Raw genomic sequence first — 20,834 nt, 5'->3', positions numbered from 1 at the left:
ACATTGTTACAGAATATTTTTTTTTTAAGTACAGCAAGCCTTTTTCATATCAAACAGCCAAATCATTTGGCATGTTTTGATGATTAACAGCTGTTCCTCTGCTATCACTTGGAGCTGGGACAGCATGTATTCACAGCCGCCACTCGCAGCACCCATCTCAGCCTGGTAACTGCAGAGCAAGGGTGCCGGGCCTGACCGGACGCTGTGGACAGGCTGCAGCCCAGCGCAGGCTCCAGCATCTCTGCTGCACATGTGTGCGGCAGGCTGCAGCCTGGCGCCTAGAAGGCAGCCACACCGCTCACCTCTGCCGTTCCCACAGCAGCCGGCACTGCGCATTCGAACCCACATGCTCAGAGTGATACGAGTCTCGCTGATCAGACTGGTCACGGCCGCCCAACGTCAGTGCCCCATGTCTGTCCTCCCCATCAAGTGACCCATCAATGGTGAGGCCAAGGTGGCCAAACTGGACTGAGTGTGCCAAATGAGACCACCTCCCATCAGGAGGACAACCTCTGTCCAAGTAAGTTAGAGAATAATGGGTCTGAAAAGTCCGGCAGTTCATTATCTAAACATGAGAGTGTACATTTGCCTCCCGAGGACTCCTACTTTGCACAATGTGTTTCACTGCAAAAAGTCCCCTATTTCAAAATCTAAAATAATTACAGAGGAAACGCACCTGAACAATTTTTGGCCTTTGAAGGAATATCTCAGCAGGAAAATCTTGCATGATAACATCTTTCAACAGTTCACAGGAGTTCCAGATTACAGTGTGGTTACTACTTCTTAAAGAGCTGCAAAATATACAAAATACAGTCCTTATTTTTTAAAAATGTTTATCCATGCCAGATTCTACGGAACCAGGCGGCATAATGACCCTATCAGAACCCTTCAGGTCTCGGCTGACACATCGTCCCCTGGGAAACCTTCCCAGCTCTCCTCACTAACCAATGAGCAAGCCTGGGTGAGGTGTTCTTTCACGTGCCCGGAATTTGTGCTGCAGTTACTGCCTGTCGACTTTGCAGGCCCCTGGGCCCTCCTCAGGAGCAGGGACATCACAGTGCCCACCACTGTGTGCCCAGGGACCATCACGATGCCATGAAATGAGGTCAGTGAAATCTGCTAAATGAATTAGGAAATAAAACAGAGGAAATCATAGTAGATTCAGAATTAAATTCTAGGCATTAGATTCCTTACTGCTCTTCCCTACTTGATGGGAATCAAGCTGGCACTCCTCTCTTGTCCCATGAAGACCACACCCCTAAACTTCTCTGACAGCACTTGCCTCCCCAGCAAGGCAGCAGTTGTTCACCTCTCACCCCAAGAAACCAAACCACTCTCAGTCCAGCTCCAAGCCACCATTCACCACCCACACGCGCCCCAAGACCATATCCTTCCTTAGCAACCAACGCAGAACTGAGAGATCAATGCCACTCGGGCCCAACCCCAGCTGCATGCAACCTCTTCAGCATGTTTTTCCAAAAAAATTCACTGCAGGCCTGGAATGGCCATCATCAGAAGTCACTTAATAGCATCCCCCTATTTGGTCCAAACTCTAGAAGTTGATCTTTATTTTTCAGACTCTCACCAAAACAAGGCAGACAACGCATTTGGTGTGACATTCATTGAAATTAAGTTTTAGCAAAAAGTGAAACTAGACACTCTCCAAACTTCTAGATATCATCTCTCTATTTTGAGGATTAATGACCAAATAAAATCCATTACATAAGATCAGATCAGAGGTCTCCAACCTTCCCTTAACAGAGTCCATGTTTTGAAATATACTGTCTACTAAAAAGACTGCATTTATGTTTAATCTCTCCATTTTTATACACCAAGGGCCTAAGCAATAGCCAGCTAATCTGGTTGATAAGAGATGACTCATGTCACCAAAGCATGCACAGGATTCCAAGCACATAAAAGAAACTTGATGTGAAGCCTGATTAAAGGCAAAGGGGAATTTTCTGGCTTCCTTTTTGAAATACTGAAAATCATTCATATATTCCCATTACTACCAACCACAGCCACTTTTAGAATCTTTTTTTTTTTTCCTGATGAAAATGTATAGTAATAACTCTCAGACTTCATGGCTACAAATACGAGAAGCCAAAACACCTGCCATACATCGGGCACAGTACCTTTCATTGGACGAGAGAACATGTCTGTCAGCTGCGGTCAGGGGGAGCCAGGGGAAAGTAGAAAACTTCAAGCACTTCGCGGTCCGATTTGCTGCTAACGGAAGAGCAAAACATAAGGCAGCGAAGGAGGCAACGTGGACAGATTTGCAATGTTCCAAGGAACGCTTTGCCTTCAAAACAAGTCCCCAAATAAAGTTACAGCTCACAGTTCCCTGAAGTATGTCAAAAAGATCAGCTGCAAATTTGTCTCCTCAAAGAAAAAATAACAGATCTCTTTTCACAATTTAAACACAATTCCTATTATTTTTAGAAACCAATATTGAACGACATTTATAGCAGCAACTATTTATTCTGTCACGTGGCTACCCAGAACAGAGACCTTAAACAAAAGAAACTGGTATTTGGCGATCTCTAACTGTAGAAATTAAAAATGATATAAATGTAATCATACACTGTATTTAGTAAGTCAAGTTCAAATATCATAAATAGGGTTCGATATTTTAACGGTTACTCTTTGAGGATGACTTGAAGACCATAAGGTTAAAGATCAAATATCAGTGCTCAAACAAAATTAAAAGAAATCCAAGAAACCGAATGCAATTTTATACTACCCTCCTTCAAATTATTTTTAAACAGATCTTCCAGTGTACAACTTAAGGTGGCAACACAGAAGCTCTTCCAAATGGCAAATAGTCTTTCTGCCACACGCTTTGAAAAGAGCATGGGATTGCTAAATTCAGGTAATGATATTATTAAATTCCCAAACACAGCACAGTTGCTTCTTTCAAAACTGTTAACATAAAAGCAAGGCTTACCGTCTAAGAGAAAAGCAAGACTTGGGAAGGACACAAAGATGCATCTAAAAGAATCCACACCATCAAATCCACAAACTACAACTCACACAAAAATGCGTCACCGTCTCAGTCTTCCTGGATGCTTTCAACAGCTTCACTCAAATACCCACCCTTCCCAGCCCTGGAGACACTCCCTTCAGATGTCTCCGGTTGTCACTACATTAAGCCTCTCAGCCACAAACACAAAGAACTACCATATCAAACCTAAGCTCCCAAGAAATCTAACACAACTTTTACAGAAAGGAAAGGCCAAGTATTTTAACAGCTAAGCAAGTCTTCTGTTCCTTCTTACGCTGTACTCAATCTGAGAATTTCTACAAAATCTTTTCTGTAACAGAGGGCTTCCAAACTGAGTTGCTCTGAATACTTGATGTCCATAGAAATATCACCGGAAATAGCCTTTTCATATCAACTTCACAGGCAATAAAATATAAAGTTCGTGCTCACTTAACCGTGCCCTAACTGTGTCATCTAGTACAAAGATTTTATCCTTTCCTAAGTCCAAAGGTCCTCACTAGTAAAATGGGGTTATTAAGAGTATCAGTCTGGGACTCCATGAAGATCACTCATTCATTCAAAAAATACATACTGAACACCTAGTGCACTTCCGGCATTGTTCCCCACACCCACACCGGACGAAGCGGTTCTTGTGGCTGCCATTAAGCTTACAACAAGGGAGACAAACAAGACGTAAATAAACACAGAGTTTAATAAACACATGTAAGAAGAAAACCAAAGACAGAGAAAAAGTGACCCTGGCTGGAGTCGTCAGGAAGGCCTCTCTGAGGAGGTGGCACGTGAGCAGAGGTCAGACACAGGAAGCCCTGGATGAGGTTCCCGGGAGAGGCTCTAAACCAGAACTCGCAGGTCAACCGATGTGGGGATAACGACAGAGGGAAAAACACACGTGATCCAGAGTCTTTGGCTTGTGTCAGTGGATGGACAGTCCTGCTGGGTGAGCTGGAGAATTCACGAGGTGACGTGAGTTCTCATGAGGTGACAGGGCACAGCTCAGCTCCTGACAGAGACTCCCCGCTCAACAAGCTCCAAGGACCTGCACCATTACCACACCCACAAAGCAGCTCAAAGGCAGTAAGAACAATTAAGCTGGACCCTTTAGACTATCCTAATCTAATTAGAGGAAATAAACAGTTTGCTGCTGAAACATTTAAGACACAACATGTCTTCAGAACAATGAGGAAAAGTATATTATGTTCCAATTTCCGAGGTCAACAGTATCTACTTCACCACAGACACTCACCCACAGGTCGTGAAGGTATTTCTGTCTGCTGCAAAGTACTTTTCTCTTGAGGAAAATATCCTGTTAAGATTTCAGGTTGATGCAGCAAATCTGAAAAGAAAATATATATATTATTAATGTATTACTTGCTGAAAGTGAAATTTGCTCTTTTCATATGTTAATGGTTTAAGTTTCTGGATCATTTTAAAAACTAAAAAAAATGCAGTTATGTTTCTCTGAATAATCTGTCCTCCTAAAGAGGGAAAAAATGTGACTGCTGAGTCAATTTCAAACTCAGGGAGTTTCTTCTTTTACTGTTAAGTAATTGCAAGTATTTCTTAGAATGAAAACATGCACAATGTACATAAAGAATTCGCTGCAAGGATTAATTCAAGGACTGTTCACCTCTGCTTCTTAGTCCATCTCTCTCCTCTTTTACGCCACATAGTTCCCCATCACTTCAATTTTCCATTCACGTTTTTAAGAAAAAAGTTGCCAAGGCAAGATTCAGGCACTACCTTTCAGTAACTCTGACTATCCCCTATCATACATGATTGCATATTCAGCACTTCAATTGTAATGAGACTGAGAATGAAGAAAAGGCTAAAACTCAATTTTGTAATTTTCCATTTGCAATTTTCATGCCAGTGGTCCTCAGACTGATACAGATAACTACAAATTAGCCCACGACCACTCCTCTAACATTACCTGCAGGAACTAGGTTGAAAATTCATGATATAAGATTATCCTTTCTTTGTTATGCCTTACAAAGAAATTCTAAAATACACTGTTAAAAATCACAATCACACAAGAATTCAGTAAATGGCAGCTGCTATTGTTATTTCCTGTTGAGAGCGGGCCCGAGGGTCACAGCAGGGACAGCAGAGCACTGGATAGAGAAACATCGAGTCTAATAGATTAAATGAGCAAAAACACACTTGTTTATACTTCAATTTCATACTCAAGAGTATGAAAATCTTATACTTTTCACAAATTTCAAGAGCATTTGCTTTTCTTCACATCAATTTAAATGCTTTCCATGAGCAAGGAACTACTGGACATCAAATAGGAGTTCTGGGCTTAATAGACGCTGGGCTCTATGCTAAGTACTGTCTCACTTAACCCTCACAAAAATCTTGTAAGATGTTCTCGTTTATTGTACCGATTTCTAGAAGAGAAAACAAAGCCTAGAGGGACTGAGGCCCTTAGCCAAGACCACACAGCTAGTGGCAGACCTGGGACATAAATCTAGTCTCTTCAACTCTGATTTTAGCAGGTATAATAATGTGTAGTTCATTTTGATTGTATCCCATAACAAAATCATGAGTATCACTATGAAGAACACAGTTCCAAAATGAAAGTATAAAACATTTAAAACAATGCCTGGCACTTAGTAATGAGTGCTCAATGAATATTTCTTATCGTTTAAAAAACAATCGGTCAAAGTAGTCTCACATAAAGAAAGTTACGTGCATCTTTTTATGCCCCTCAACCAAAAAGGCAAAATTACACAACTGTCCTCCTGTCTATAATGTTGGTGGTGTTAGTTGCTCAGTCGGGTCTGACTCTTTGTGACCCCATGGACTGTAGCCCGCCAGGCTCCTCTGTCCATGGGATTCTCCAGGCAAGAATACTGGAGTGGGCTGCCATTTCCTTCTCCAGAGGATCTTCCAACCCAGAGATTGAACCTGTGTCTCCTGCACTGCAGGCAGATTCTTTACCATATGACCTACACGCAAGTCCCTGTATAATGTTAGAGGAGGAGAGTTATGGTCAAATTCATATAAATTAACACAGGAAAAGTAAGTTATGGGATGGGGGAGTGGGAAAGGGTTTAGAATCCCATAAACAGAGGAGCCTGGTGTGCTATAGTCCGTGGGGTCACAAAGAGTCGGACATGACTGAGCAACTACCACCACCACCACCAAGGTCCCTTTCCTTAGAATTAACCATTAGAAGCAATATATTAACAGAATGATTGATTAATTGACTTCATCAGTTTGACTTCAGAGAGTTACCAGTTTGACTGGTCTGGTAAGATGAAGAATATGTTTCAGGAACTTCTGAAGGAAGACTAAAAAGTCCATCCAGAATGCCATCAATTTCCGCCTGCAGATTCGGCTCCACATTAGGGCGAAGTTTAGATAAGAATTCGACTGCACCAAGATCGACCAAATGCTGCACTGCCGGAGGATACTGCAATCAGAAAAGGAGAATCTTGAGAAAAACTATGAATATCAAAACCTCTAGAGTTTATGCTACAGCAAGTAAAACATGAAACTATTTTTGGTATATCAGATGTTCCCTTTTTAAAACATAAAACTTGCAATGATGTACATGACACATAGATTCATACAGACATATATGAAATATTCAGTCAAACTGACGAGAGAAAAGCCCAGACAATGAACATTAGAAATGCACATTATCAAACCCTACTTTTATTTATTAAACTGATTACTTCTCTCCACTGACACTGGCCCTATCCTTTCCTACCTCCAACCACTCACAGGATGCCAAAGTAATAAGTACCCCCTACAACTGCACGTGATTTATAAAGTTTGGAAACCTTAAACTAGCACTGAGCTATTCCACCCTGACAACTAACTACTCTCAAGACAGAAAAATAATCTGAAAACCAGGTATGAGGAGAAACAAAACGAAACAACACGTGTGCTGTCTACCATCGGGATCTGTAACATCATCTTTCATGTGTTCTCTTTTGTACAAAAATACCTCTAATTTTTAACATGTAAACAACAGACCATAAGGGAAAACAGCATGACAAATATTAACCTCCCAAGATGATGCCCAAAAAAGGGGAACATCCCTGAACTCAGAAACCGTGTTAACTTCAGAGCATATGAGACCCTGGGAGGGTCAACATCACACATAAGAGGAAAGGAGGAACATCATATACCCTGACGAATTAAAATTCAACATCTCCAGTTGTGATTCTTTTTTTTAAATTAATAATTTTCAACAGAAGCTCCAACTAAGCGACTACGGAACACTTGCTTATTTCGAAGGGATGCTAACCTTAACCAGTCTGCTCAGCAGACCCAGGACCTCGTCCTTCATTGGGACGGACGGGAAATTGAACCATTCCAGCAAGTGGAGAAACAGCAGCCTGTGCGAAGCCAGGTCCGCGCCGCGGACCAAGCTGTGCTCGAGCTTGCAGAGAATACTCCTGAGCGCGCGCTCCCGGATCTCGGCCAGCGGGTGACCTGTCAAAGCAGCACAGCACACGTCTGTTTCCCGACCCCGAGAGCCGCCAGCCGAGGATCCCCCCCAGCGCTTTCCCTATCCAGGCCGGGGGCGGGAGCCGGCTGAAGAGGCAAAGGAACAAGCCGGTTCCGTCTACACGCGCAGGCCGTGACGCGAACGCCGGGGTATCTACACCGAGTCCGACGTGGGTCCCCGGGGCGCTGCCCGGCCGCCACGGGAAGTCGTCGCCGCGGTGGCCCGGCCTCCGTGAACGAGGCCCGGCCAACCTCGGCGAGCGGCCGCCTCAGCCGGGCGGCCCGGGCGCGGGGGGACGCGGACGGTTACCGAGTTTCCGGATGAGCCCGGTCAGGACCATCTCGTCTCTTCTCCACTCGCTCGGCCGCCGCCGGAGAATTAAACCGCCGCGCCACCGCGTCCGGCCACAATTACCGTCCCCCCGAGAAACACTGCCGCTCCGAAGGCGGGTTCTGCACCGTGGGCACGAAAGACCCAACGAGTGAGAGGTATACTCCGTGAGCTGTCCCCGGCTCCCGCACTGCCAGGAGAGCGTGTACGGTCTCCACGGTTACGTATGCGGTTCTTAGACGGTGGTCTTCATCATAAGCACTGGACAGAGAGGGGGCAAGCGGGGAGAGAACGGGCTTTGTGCTGTGCATTTCGGGAGTTGTAGTCTTCACACTGTAGTGCCCCTTCCCGGAATTCCGGGCCCGGCCCCGCGCCCGCCCGTCCGAGGTTCCGGAATGCCCGCGGTTCCGGCCTGCCCGCGCGGGCTGCGGCGCGGGTTCTGCAGAAACTCAACCCCGCCCTGCGTCCTGCCTCCGCGAGGGCTGGCCCAGCACCCTGCCAGTCTGAATTATCACCTCCCAGAGAAGTCCAGCTCCCTTACCATTCAGAATGCAGGCTCGTGTTAGGATTACCCACCCCTACTTGCCTCCCTCCCGTGACTAAACGACCCAACGTCTTTAACTGTGGGATGTAACACATCCAGGTGGATGTAACCCGTCAAGTCGTGGTTCAGAGTAAACAAGTGGTAAAAGGCGTGAGTGCGGCGGAGGGGAAGTGCATAGGAGAGAAGGGGGCTGTAGAAAGAAAAGGACTGAGGAGGGGGTGGAATTCTTTTTGAATGCCACTGAGGTTGACTGCTGCACTTCGATCTCAACAGGAAAGAAAAATATATATATAGGCAATGGCAAAAGCGTTGACAACAAAACGAAATTTGTAAAGTGATTTGCATTTTAGAGAACACTTTACTTAGGGGACCTGTTCATCCTGGGGAAAGGGATGTCGAGGCACCGATTCCCATTCTTGTTTTGAAGGGAAAACAAAAGAGGCACTTAAAAATCTGAGAAGTTCCTGGCACACAGTCACATCAACTAGTAAGTGGCTGACTGAGGATTCGTTTCTTTGTCCCGTTTTTCGGAGTTGGCTGCTTCTACAAGTATATAGGTAAAACAGACGCTTGTGGTGACATTTGAGCTGAATCTTGAGGGGTAAGTAGGAGTTTGGGCTTTGTTTGTTTGTTTTCCATGCAGTGAAAAGGGGTGAGAGAATTTCTGCCAGAGAAAACAGTATATTAGTTCAGTTCAGTTCAGTCACTCAGTCGTGCCCGACTCCTTGCAACCCCATGGACTGCAGCACACCAGGCCTCCCTGTCCATCACCAACTCCTGGAGCTTACTCAAACTCATGTTCATTGAGTCGGTGATGCCATCCAGCTATCTCATCCTCTGTCATCCCCTTCTCCTGCCTTCAATCTTTCCCAGCATCAGGGTCTTTTCAAATGAGTCAGTTCTTCGTATCAGGTGGCCAAGTTTCAGCTTCAGCATCATTCCTTCCAATGAATATTCAGAACTGATTTCCTTCGGAATGGACTCTTTGCAGTCCAAGGGACTCTCAAGAGTCTTCTCCAACACGACAGTTCAAAAGCATCAATTCTTCAGTGGTCAGCTTTCTTTATAGTCCAACTCTCACATCCATACATGACTACTGGAAAAACCATAGCTTTGACTAGACGGACCTTTATAATGTCTCTGTTTTTTAATATGCTGTCTAGGTTGGTGATAGGTTTTCTTCCAAGGAGCAAGTGTCTGAATTTCACGGCTGCAGTGACCATCTGCAGTGATTTTTGGAAACAGTATATACAAAGGCCCAAAATCAGAGTGAGTCTGTCAGAGTCACTCTGAAAATGAGAAAGTCTTGGTGGCTGGATGAGGTCTGGGAGTAAGGGAAGGGGCAGCCGGCCTGCCAGTTCCTCTCCACGTGGCCCCTCCAGTGGCTCTGCTCCGCTTGCCGGACCCTGCAAGTAATTTGTCCACGTGAAAAGGCTGCACCATCCAGGCAGCGGGGCCTCCAGCCCTGAGTTGACCGTGGCCAGTGAGAGGCACCAGGAGGAAATCGAGGGAGTGGGGAGGGGGTATATTTAACCAAGACCCCACCAGCTGGGACCTAAGGTGGCCTGGTGCCCACTGAAAAAATATGCACAACTTAAAACACTGAGAGTTATGTTTTATTCGGTGGGAATTTTTAAAACTTCAGGCCCAAGAGGCACAATCTCAGGAAAACCCTGAGAGAACTGTTCCAAGGAGGCGAAGAGATAGCCAGGTTATATAGAAGTTTTGCAACAAGCAGGAGTCTGAACGGAAAACCGGGTATCGCAAGTGAAGGAATTTAGTGCTTTTCTAGGCATATGAGAAAATGCAGGAGTCTGGGCTCCCTGACATCACTCCTGTGATGTGCACCTCACCTATCTGGCGCCAGTATCCTGGGTTTTCACAACCCTCTGCCAGTGGCTGCAGTCTGATGGCTGCCAGGTGGCAGGGTGTCTTTCCTCCCTGAGTTCCTCATCAGGTGGTGGCTGCAACTGCTGAAAACCATGATAGTCTTCATTTACTGATACAAGAAGAAATACTCCATACCTGATCCTAGGTTACCTGTTCACTCTCTAAGCAGTAGTGAGTTACTCACTCAGTCATGTGTGATTCTTTTGGACCCCATGGACTGTAGCCTGCCAGGCTCCTCTGTCCATGGCATTGTCCAGGCAAGAATAGTGGAGTGGGTTGCCCTTTCCTTCTACAGGGGATCTTGACTACCCAGGGATCGAACCTGTGGCTACCGCATTGCAGGCAGATTCTTTATCATCTGAGCCCACATCAAGGAACCCCCATCTAAGAGCAGAAGAGGCTGCTGCTGCTGCGAAGTCACTTCAGTCGAGTCCAACTCTGTGCGACTCTATAGACAGCAGCCCACCAGGCTCCCCCGTCCCTGGGATTCTCCAGGCAAGAACACTGGAGTTGGTTGCCATTTCCTTTTCCAGTGCATGAAAGTGAAAAGTGAAAGTGAAGTCGCTCAGTCATCTCCAACTCTTCGAGACCACATGGACTGCAACCTGCCAGGCCCCTCTGTCCACGGAATCCTCCACGCAAGAGTACTGGAGTGGGTTGCCATCGCCTTCTCCACAGAAGAGGATAACTAGATGTTATAACAAGATACTATGCAAGGATCACAAGGAGATGGGAAGACTTCCACTAAGGAAAAGAAGGGATATTAACATAAAACAAGGGGAAAGAATTGGGAGTAAGGGAGAAAAACTGATGCCTCTATAACCTCAACTTCTACAAGTAGAAATTGACATTAATAATTGTACCTTCTGATAGGACCAAAGCAGGTAACAGCACGCACCCCAGGACCTCCATAACCTGTAGTAACTACTAACAACAAACATTTTAGCAGCTGTGGCAATGGGCCCCCACTCCAGTACTCTTGCCTGGAAAATCCCATGGATGGAGGAGCCTGGTAGACTGCAGTCCATGAGGTCACTAGGAGTTGGACACGACTCAGCGACTTCACTTTGACTTTTCACTTTCATGCATTGGAGAAGGAAATGACAACCCACTCCAGTATTTTTGCCTGGAGAATCCCGGGGACGGGGGAGTCTTGTGGGCTGCTGTCTATGGGGTCGCACAGAGTCGGACACAACTGAAGCGACTTAGTAGTAGTAGCAGTAAGTGAAGGGTGCTTCTTTGCCATGGACTGAATGTTTGTCCCGTTACCCCCACACCAAAAAAAAAAAAAAAATTTTTTTTTCACATTAAAATCTAATCTCCACTGTGATGGCATTAGGAAGTGGGACCTTCAGGAGCAGATTGCGTCCTAGGGGTGGAGTTCTCATGAGTGGGATTTGTGCTTTTATATTATTATAAAAGAGGTTTCTGAGAGGAAAGGTTTCCTCCCTTTTGCCAAGTGAGGACACAGAAGAACAGCCATCTAAGAACCAGGAGGGCTTCCAAGGTGGCTCAGCATAAAAGAATCCACCTGCCGATGCAGAAGATGTGGGTTCCACATCCTGGATCGGGAAGATCCCCTAGAGGAGGAAATGGCAACCCACTCCAGTATGCTTGCCTGGAAAATCCCATGGACAGAGGAGCCTGGCGAGCTACCGTCCACCGGGTCACAAAAGTGTCAGACATGTCTAAGTGACTGAGCATGCGCACAGAAACCAGGAAGCTGGTCTTCACCAGATGCCCAATCTGCCAGGGCCTTGATCTTACCAGCCTCCAGAACCGTGAGAAATACATTTGTTTACAAGCCATCCATTCTATTTTGTTACAGTAGCCCAAAAGGCGGAGAAGGCAATGGCACCCCACTCCAGTTCTCTTGCCTGGCAAATCCCATGGACAGAGGAGCCTGGAAGGCTGCAGTCCATAGGGTCGCTGAGGGTTGGACACGACTGGGCGACTTCACTTTCACTTTTCACTTTCATGCTTTGGAGAAGGAGATGGCAACCCACTCCGGTGTTCTTGCCTGGAGAATCCCAGGGATGGGGGAGCCTGGTGGGCTGCCATCTATGGGGTCGCACAGAGTCAGACACGACTGAAGTGACTTCGCAGCAGCAGCCCAAAAGGACTGAAATAATCCTCTTTCTAAGAATCAAAGGCAATGTCAAGTCATATCCCAGTGCTACCTGCAAGTGTAACCACAAGGTAGACGCTCCATCAGAGGAACCCTGGGCCCCAGAAATGACTTTGCTGCTTGATGAGGGAGGCTCTGTGGTTGGAGGTGATTGCAGCCTTACAGCCATTTGTAGAGCCATATCCAGGAGATATTTCCAGCAAAACAACAGCAACAACAAAAACCCCTGCAGTACTTTGATCCCTTTTCCTCATTTTTCAGAGGGAAGAAATTATTGGTCCAAAGGGCAAATCCTTTTCAGGCTACTTTTGCATTAATTGGGATACTCATTTATTTATGGAGACAATGCAAGCAGGAGTCCTAAACAAAAGGAGCTCTCCCCAGTAGATGTGTGGGAGTTCTTCACAGGCCCCCAGGGGCAGCAAGCATTCTGTGTGCCTTCCAGGAAAGTCACCTGGACCCCGGCCTGCCTTATTTAAAAATGAAGATCATGATTTATTAATAATTCTGATCTCTAAGAAGGAAAAGTGGTTGAGGCCTGAGGTTTCATTCCCCACTCATGAATTTTCCTAATCATGCCCCGTAACTTTGTCCTATGAATTTACATAATGTTTAATTTTTAAGGGGATTGTCAAATTCTAATTTATTGTCCCCATACCAAAATAGAACGTTCATAAATATTTCATGCCCTTTTAAAGTGGAAGGATGGAAACAAGATATATTCATGTTCCATTTCAAATAGCAGAGCAACATAAATTTGAACCCTGCTTTTTTAAAAATACAATTTAATAAGTAAGGGTCTTATTTATAGATGTAGAAAAGCAGACACAGATGTCTGCTATTGATATTTCTGTTCAGTTTTGTCCTGGAAGTTTTTATTTAGGGTGATTGGGCAAGAAAAAGAAAAGTCCTCCAGATTAGAAAGAAAAAGTACATCTATTTCTGTTTTTTCATTGACATGATCTTATTTAGAGAAAAATCCTAAAGAATCAAAACAGAAACTATTGGAGGTAAAAAAAAGACCTTAGCAAGGTTAAAGGTACAAAATCAATATATAAAATCAATTATATGTCTATATACTAGCAATAAACAATTCAAAAATTAAATTAAGAAAGTTATTCCATTTATAGTAACATCAAAAAGAATAAAACACCTAGAAATAAATTTAAGACAGTAAATGTAATACTTCTACATTGAAAACTATATGATTGAAGGAAATTAAAGAAGACCTAAATAAATGGGAAGACATCCTGTGTCCTTGATTAAAATATTTACTGCTTTTAAGATGGCGATACTCTCCAAATTAAGCTACAGATGCATAGCAATTTCTATCAAATACCCAACTGCCTTTTCAATAGGGAAAATTGACAAGCTTACCTATAGGAAAATAATACTCATGTGGAAATAAAATCAGACTGACCAAAACAATCTCAAAAAAAGCAAAATTGAAGGATTTGTACTTCCCCATTTCAAAACTTACTGCAAAGCTACAGTGTTCATGAATGCGTGGTACTGACATAGGGACAGAGATATTGACTAATGAAATAGAATTGAAAGTCCAGAAATAATCATTCGCATGTATAATCAATTGGTTATCAATCAGTGTTCCCAGACAATTCAATGGGGGAAGGAATAGTGATTTTGTTTTGTTTTGTTTTTTACAACAAATGGAATTGGGTATCTACATGCAAAATAATGAATTTGGATCTATTCCTCACATCGTCTATACAATTAACTCAAAATAGATCAAAATCCTAAATGCAAGAGCTAAAACTATAAAATTCTCAGACAAGAATATAAGCATAAATCTCAAGGAGTGTGAATTAGGCAATGGTTTCTTAGACATGAAAGAAAAGCATAGGCAAAAAAATATACAGATAATTTAGACCATCACATTTGAAACTTTTTTGGTTCTAGGGACACTATCAAGAAAGTGAAAAGATAACCTGAGAGTGAAAGAAAATATGTACAAATCATATATGTAATAAAGATCTATTATCAGAAATATACACAGAACCGTCACAGCTCCACATTAAGAGGACACATGACTGAATTTTAATGCATAAAGATTCTAAATAGATAGTTCTTCAAAAAAAGATGTAGCTATGGCTAGGAAACACATTAAATGATCCTAAACATTATTAGTCATCAAAGAAATGAAAATCAAAAACCAGAATGAGATACTACTCACACCCTCTAGGATGGCTATAATAAAAAATGTTGAAGATAACATTGTTGGCAAGGATATGGAGAAACTGTGAACCTCATACACATTGCTGGTGGAAGTGGAAAATGGTGCAGCCACTGTGGAAAACAGCCTGGCAGTTTTTCAAAACGACAACACAGAATCAACGTGTGTGTGTGTGCTTTCTGTTCAGTCATGTCTGATTTTTTGCAACTCCATGAACTGTAGCCCACCAGGCTCCTCTGTCCATGGGATTTTCCCAAGGAAGAATACTAGAGCAGGTTGACATTTCCTCCTCCAGGAGATCTTCCCAACCCAGGTATCCAACCCAAGTCTCTTGCATCTCCTGCATTGGCAGGCAGATTCTTTACTACTGGCACCACCTGGGAAGCCCCACAGAATCAAAACATGACTGAGCAATTCTGTTCCTAGATTTATGCATTCTAAGCCATTTCAGTTGTGTTCAACTCTTGGCAACCCTCTGGGCCATAGCCCACCAGGCTCCTCTGTCTATGGGATTCTCCAGGCAAGATACTGGAGTGGGTTTCCACGCCCTCCTCCAGACAATCCTCCCAACTCGAGGATCGAACCTGTGTCTTTGGCATCTTCTACCCCAAGATTATTGAAAACAGGAATTCAAGGAAGTACTTGCACATGAGTATCCATAACAACACTATTTACAATAGCCAAAGGTGAAGAGAACTCGCATGTCCATAAATGGAGGAATGGAAACAAAATACAGCAAATCTGTACAATTGAATAGTACCCAGCCATGAAAAAGGAATGAAGGAGTGGTCCATACCACCACATGGATGACCTTTGAAAACATTATATTTGGTGAAAGATGCAAGTCACATAAGGCCACATATTTCATGGTTTCAACTATCTGTGTGTTAGTCTGCTCCAGATGGCAAAACAAAAATGTTACAGGCTGAGCGGCATAAACAAACATATTTTCACACCGTTCCTGAGGCAAGAAGTCAAAATGCCTGAAAATGTAGTTTCTGGGGAAGCCTGTCTTTCTGGCCTGAAGAAGGCTGCCTTCCGACTATGTTCCTTCCTCTGTGCGTATTGGTGGGGGGAGAGGGATGGAGGGGCAGGGGGCTTTCCGGTGACTCTGCTTCTTCTTATAAGGATACCAGTCCTATTGGATTGAGGCCTCACCTTTTGACCTCATTAAACCTTAATTACTTCCTTTTTCTTTATTTGTTGCTCTAAGTCATGTCCAACTCTTTGCTATCCCATGGACTGTAGCCTGCCAAACTCCTCTGTCCATGGAATTTCCCAGGCAAGAATACTGGAGTAAGTTGCCGCTTCTTCTCCAGGGGATCTTCCCAACTCAGGGATTGAGCCTGCATCTCCTGAATTGGCAAACTTTACCATTGAGCTACCAAGAAAACCCTTTCTTTGGTATTCCTGCCAAATACTGGGTTGGCCAAAAAGTTCTCTAGGATCCAATCTTTTCCATAAGATAGGACAGAAAAACTTGAATGAACTTTTTGGTCAACCCAACACAATCACATTGGGAGTCAGAACTTCAACATATGGATTTAGGGGGCAAACCATTCAGTTTATAACAGCATGAAATATCCAAAAACAGGCAAATTTATAGACCCATACAGCAGATTGCTGGTTGCTAGGGGTTGGTGGGAGGGGCAATGGGGAGAAACTGATAAGTGACTACAAAGTATCCTTTGTGGGTATTGAAGATGTTCTGGACCCAGATAATGATGGTGTTCACCCAATATGGTGAAATGTACTAAATGCAGTTGAATGGTAAACTTTAAAATGTTAACTCTAGGTCATGTGAATTTTCCCTCAAGAAAAATTTAATTGAAACTTTAAAAGTAAAAAAGTCAAAGAATAAATAATAAGAGAGAATCTGGAGAAATCACAACCCTGCTACACTGCTGGTGAGCTGTAAGATAATGACAGCAACTTTAAAAAAGAGTCAAACAGTGCTAAACACAGAGCTAGCATATGACCCAGCAATTCTGCTTGTAAGTGTAGACCCCCTCAAGTGAAAGCATACATGGCTGCTAAACTTGACACAGGAATGTTTAGATCAGCATTGTTCATGAGAGCCCAAAGGTAGAAACAACCCAAGGTCCATCAAGTCACAAAGAGAGAAACAAAAAAAAGTATGGAATGGATAAATCATAGCTATAGAATAAAATACTGTGTAGCTAAAAGAGGAATGTAATACTGATGCGGGCTACAGCATGGATGAACCTTGGAAACACTGAGTCGAGTGAAAGTAGCCAGATGCGGATGACCACAAGTTATATGATCTTATTTATAGGAAATGTCCAGAACAGGCGAATCTGTAGAGAGAGAAAATGGTTTCCTGCTTCCTTAGATTCGGGGTTCATTGGAGGCCCAGAGGGGTAACAGCTAAGGGGTGAGGGGTTTCTTTGTGAAATGATGAAAACGTTCTAAAATTGCTTGTGGTTATGGTTGCACTTCTGTGAATATATTAAAAGCCATTGATATGTACTCTTTAAATTGGTGAGTTATATGCTACATGAATTATATCTCAGTAAAGTGTTAGAAAATGAAAAGCAGTAAGGAGACATTCAGTTGAGAACAAGAATTTCTTTTATAAAAAGCTTATTGTTGTAAAGACACACAGCACCCTTTCCCACAAATCTATGAGAGTGTTTTTCCCCTCTATCTGGTGACGTTTATATGTGGCCCTTCTAAAGTGATAGATTAGATGGGTGGTCCTTACGTGAACCTTGAAGATTCATTAAATTTATCATCTACGTTATTCGGTAAATGCAAGATGTACCTGCCCCATTCCTCTACTTCCTTTCCATTGGGATAACTGTCTACTCTACATTTTAACTTCCCCAAACATTCTCTTTGTTGAAATGAGATAAATGTATGCTTTGATTTCCAAACTGTGAAATTTAACCGGCTAATGATGGGCAAGTCCTTGGATAAAGAGTGCAGGGCAAGTTCAAAGCAATCTTGTAACTATGTTCAGATATTTTTTCAACGTGTAAATTCACATAACCTCATTATGACCATCAGTTATATGATGCTGGTCAAGTGTTACTTCCAGGAAAATGTAATAAAAGCCAGTTCCAAAAAAAATAAAAACAGGCAGCTCCGTTGAGATCCAGCACACAGATATAGATTCCTGTGATCTTCAGGTGATTCCCATGTGGGTAACCTCTCTCAACTCAGCTTTAATAATAATGAACTCCATTTGTGCTCCAGCGAAAGTAATCTATTTAATCTATGTTCTGAAAATGACCCTGACTTTCAGTCCTGCTTTGGCTGATGGATACAGCTGTACTGAATATATCTTGGCTCTGTGAATAAAATACTGATTCCAATCACTGCCACAGAATGCATTTTGATACCGCAGATATTTTTCTGGCTCAGTTTTAAAATTAGGTATCTCTAAGGAAGAGTGAGACATCAGTTAAGGCAAAAACGTAGTCCAGAGCCTAAAGTGGTAATTTTAAAATAATTTTGATCTTTTTAATTGGGAAGGTAATTTTCTACAGTTATTAGATTAAACCCTGTGTCATTCTGACTCCCAAATGAAGACAGAAGTCTTGGAATTCCAAAGAACATCTCTCATAGGGCTGGTGTCCAGTCAATAGACTTTATTTATAGTATCTCAGGACACCTCCTATGGCCCTGGACAGGCTGGGTATTAAGGAGACCTATAGCAGATCCCTGGAAACTCTCCATCTTTGCATTTCTGTAGGAATCTCATCCACGGTATCTGCTTAGTAAATACTCCAATGGAATAAATGGATGAATTTCCTGATGCTGCTTAGGTCATTGTGCTGGTAGTTTCAGAACTAAATTTTCTAAGTGTTAGTGTTCCTCCTTCTAGAAGTTTGCATATCCCCTGTCTTGTTCTGGTGTGTTCCTGATGGGCAGAATGATGGTTCTCCCAAAGAAGTCAATGTATTAAGTCCTGGCACATATGTTCCTTTCCAGGGCAAAGGAAAATTAAGATTCCTAACTAGCTAACTTTTAGAATAGGGAGATTATCCTAGATAGTGTAAGTGGGCTCTGTGTGGTTACCAGGGGCTTTAAAGCTGGAAAAGGCAGCTCGAAAGGGAGGTCAGAGTGAGGCAATGTGAGAAAGATAAACCTGATTTTTCTAGCTTTGAAGATGCAGGAAGGGGCCATGAGCCCAGGAACACCGGCAGCTCTAGAAGCTGGAAAAGCTAAGAGACAGAGTCTCCTCAAGAGTCTGCAGAGGGTACAGAACCCTGCAGAAACAACTTTGATTTTAGCCCAGTGAGACCCACGTTAGACTTCTGACCTACTAAACTGTACAGTGTAAATCTGTGTTATTTCAAGGCACCAAGTTTACAGTCATTTGTTATAATAGCATACAGAACATGAATACCATTCCCCATCTTGTTCTTGTTGACTGACGAGAGTCCTTTCATAATCTAGATGTTGCTCTATGCCCGCGTTTTGCACGTTGGAAATATCCTTTCCGGTCTGTCTCTCATTTAACTTTTCCAGTGTCGTCCTTCATTCAACAAAGGTCCTCACTTAATTTTTACGTAGGCAAACCTCTCTCATTTTTAGTCGCTATGGATGGTACTTTTGGGGGTCTTTTAAACACCTCCTCCATCCCAAGTTTCAGAGACATTTCCCTTGCCTTCCTTGGTCAGTGTCATGGCTTACCATGTCACTTCACGGAGGTGGAGTTTATCTTTTAAGAGGTGTGAAGTGATTGGAATACTGGCTCAGCTGTTCTAACAGAGACCAAACTATCTGCAGCTTAAGACAGAAATGTAGACTTCCCTGGCGGTCCAGTGCCTAAGACTGCACGCTGAGTGCAGAGGAGTCGGATTTGATCCCCAGCCAGGGAGCTAGATCCCGCATGTCACAACTAAGACCAGGCATAGCCACATAAATATTTAAAAGAGAAAGAAAGACAGGAATGTATTTCCATCTCACAGAAGCACAGATATCAGCAGGCGATACTGATGTGTGAGGCCTGCTTATATGCCTTGCATTTCCAAGGCCAGCAGCTGGTCTAGGACATGGCTGAACTCTAAGGACAGGGAATGTCTTTATTCTCATCTGCTTTCTGACAAATGTATCCAAAGGCATAAATTTATATATTGCTTTAGATTTGTCCCCAAATTTTTGGCATGTCATGCTTTAAGTGTGAGCCACCAGGGAAGCCATTTATCTCGGAGTGTTGTAAGCGTCCCGGGAAACAGACTCACTCAGAAGGACAATATAGATAGTGGAGTGCAGTTTATTGCACCTGCGGGCCCAAGACAGAGTCTCTTAGCCAAGGACTCCGGCCGACTTTTGCGAAAAACTTATACACCCTAAGTGTACTGCTCAAGCCCACATCCACAAATTGCTTAAACCTAGCCTGGAAAGTGTTAAAGGGAGATTCAATCAGGTTACAGCCCTGATTCATAATCAGAAGGGTCAGCTGGTTATACAGTGTAGCCTACATCAAAGCGTGCCATAAAGATCACAAAGGTGATTGACCACATAGGGGAATATTACATTCTTTTTGGCGATGGGAAATCTTGGTATGGAATCTGGTGTTTATCCGTCTGGGAGGACAGTTTGGCCGTAGGTATGTTATCCCCATGGCGACCAGGCACATAGTCCAAAGCTCACTGAAAGTGCGAGATGCAGTTTCCTTCTTTTTCAAGACGGAATCAGCTCAGCCCATTCCTTTCCTCCCTCATGAGTATTTTATAATTTCCAGTGAATTTCTATGACAATTCAGCAGATATCGCCGGGTTTTTTGTTTTTCACTACATTCCCTGGTATATAACAGTCTTCTGTGAGATCTTTTTCTTTTGGTTTCAATGTTACACCGTGGTGTAATTTTTTGTAGACATTTATTTAATAATTAGTGAGCAAAGTGTTAATTACAATTTAACCCTGTGAAATGGCATCAATGGAAATAAGTAAGCTAATCTGATAGATACATAAAATCTTCAAAGTGTGTCTACATTAGTAGGCAGATAGGCAATGATAATTGTTTTATAACTGACAGTAGGCAAGTTTCTTCTGTTGCTTATTATTTTTTTTAGGAGTTTGGATTTTTTTTTTTTATAAATGTATTCACTTTAAATGGAGGCTAATTACTTTACAATATTGTAGTGGTTTTGCCGTACATTGACATGAATCAACCATGGGTGTACATGTGTTCCCCATCCTGAACCCTCCTCCCACCTCCCTCCCCATCCCATGCCTCAGGGTCATCCCAATGCACCAGCCCAGAGCACCCTGTCTCATGCATCGAACCTGGACTGGCAATCCATT

At 43.3% G+C, this 20,834-nt stretch overlaps 1 protein-coding gene across 2 annotated transcripts in view; it reads right to left on the bottom strand.

The window, feature by feature from the left end:
- Positions 1–8,095, bottom strand: part of RTTN (rotatin) — a 107,385-nt gene extending 99,290 nt beyond the window's left edge. Inside the window, exons 1-6 of one of the 2 annotated variants that reach the window (XM_013974305.2) lie at positions 7,782–8,095; positions 7,269–7,456; positions 6,248–6,425; positions 4,251–4,340; positions 2,136–2,229; positions 677–791 (exon numbers count right to left, since the gene is read on the bottom strand). In XM_013974305.2, the coding sequence (XP_013829759.2) occupies positions 677–791; positions 2,136–2,229; positions 4,251–4,340; positions 6,248–6,425; positions 7,269–7,456; positions 7,782–7,812 (696 nt within the window). In that variant the 5' untranslated portion in view covers positions 7,813–8,095. The remainder of the gene's footprint in view (positions 1–676; positions 792–2,135; positions 2,230–4,250; positions 4,341–6,247; positions 6,426–7,268; positions 7,457–7,781) is intronic. The other variant, XM_013974306.2, reaches the window with a different exon arrangement.

Source organism: Capra hircus, chromosome 24, assembly GCF_001704415.2.
Source record: "Capra hircus breed San Clemente chromosome 24, ASM170441v1, whole genome shotgun sequence".
Classification (NCBI taxonomy): Eukaryota; Metazoa; Chordata; class Mammalia; order Artiodactyla; family Bovidae; genus Capra; species Capra hircus.
Note: the sequence above shows the minus strand (reverse complement) of the source record. Positions and strands in the feature narration are given on the sequence as shown.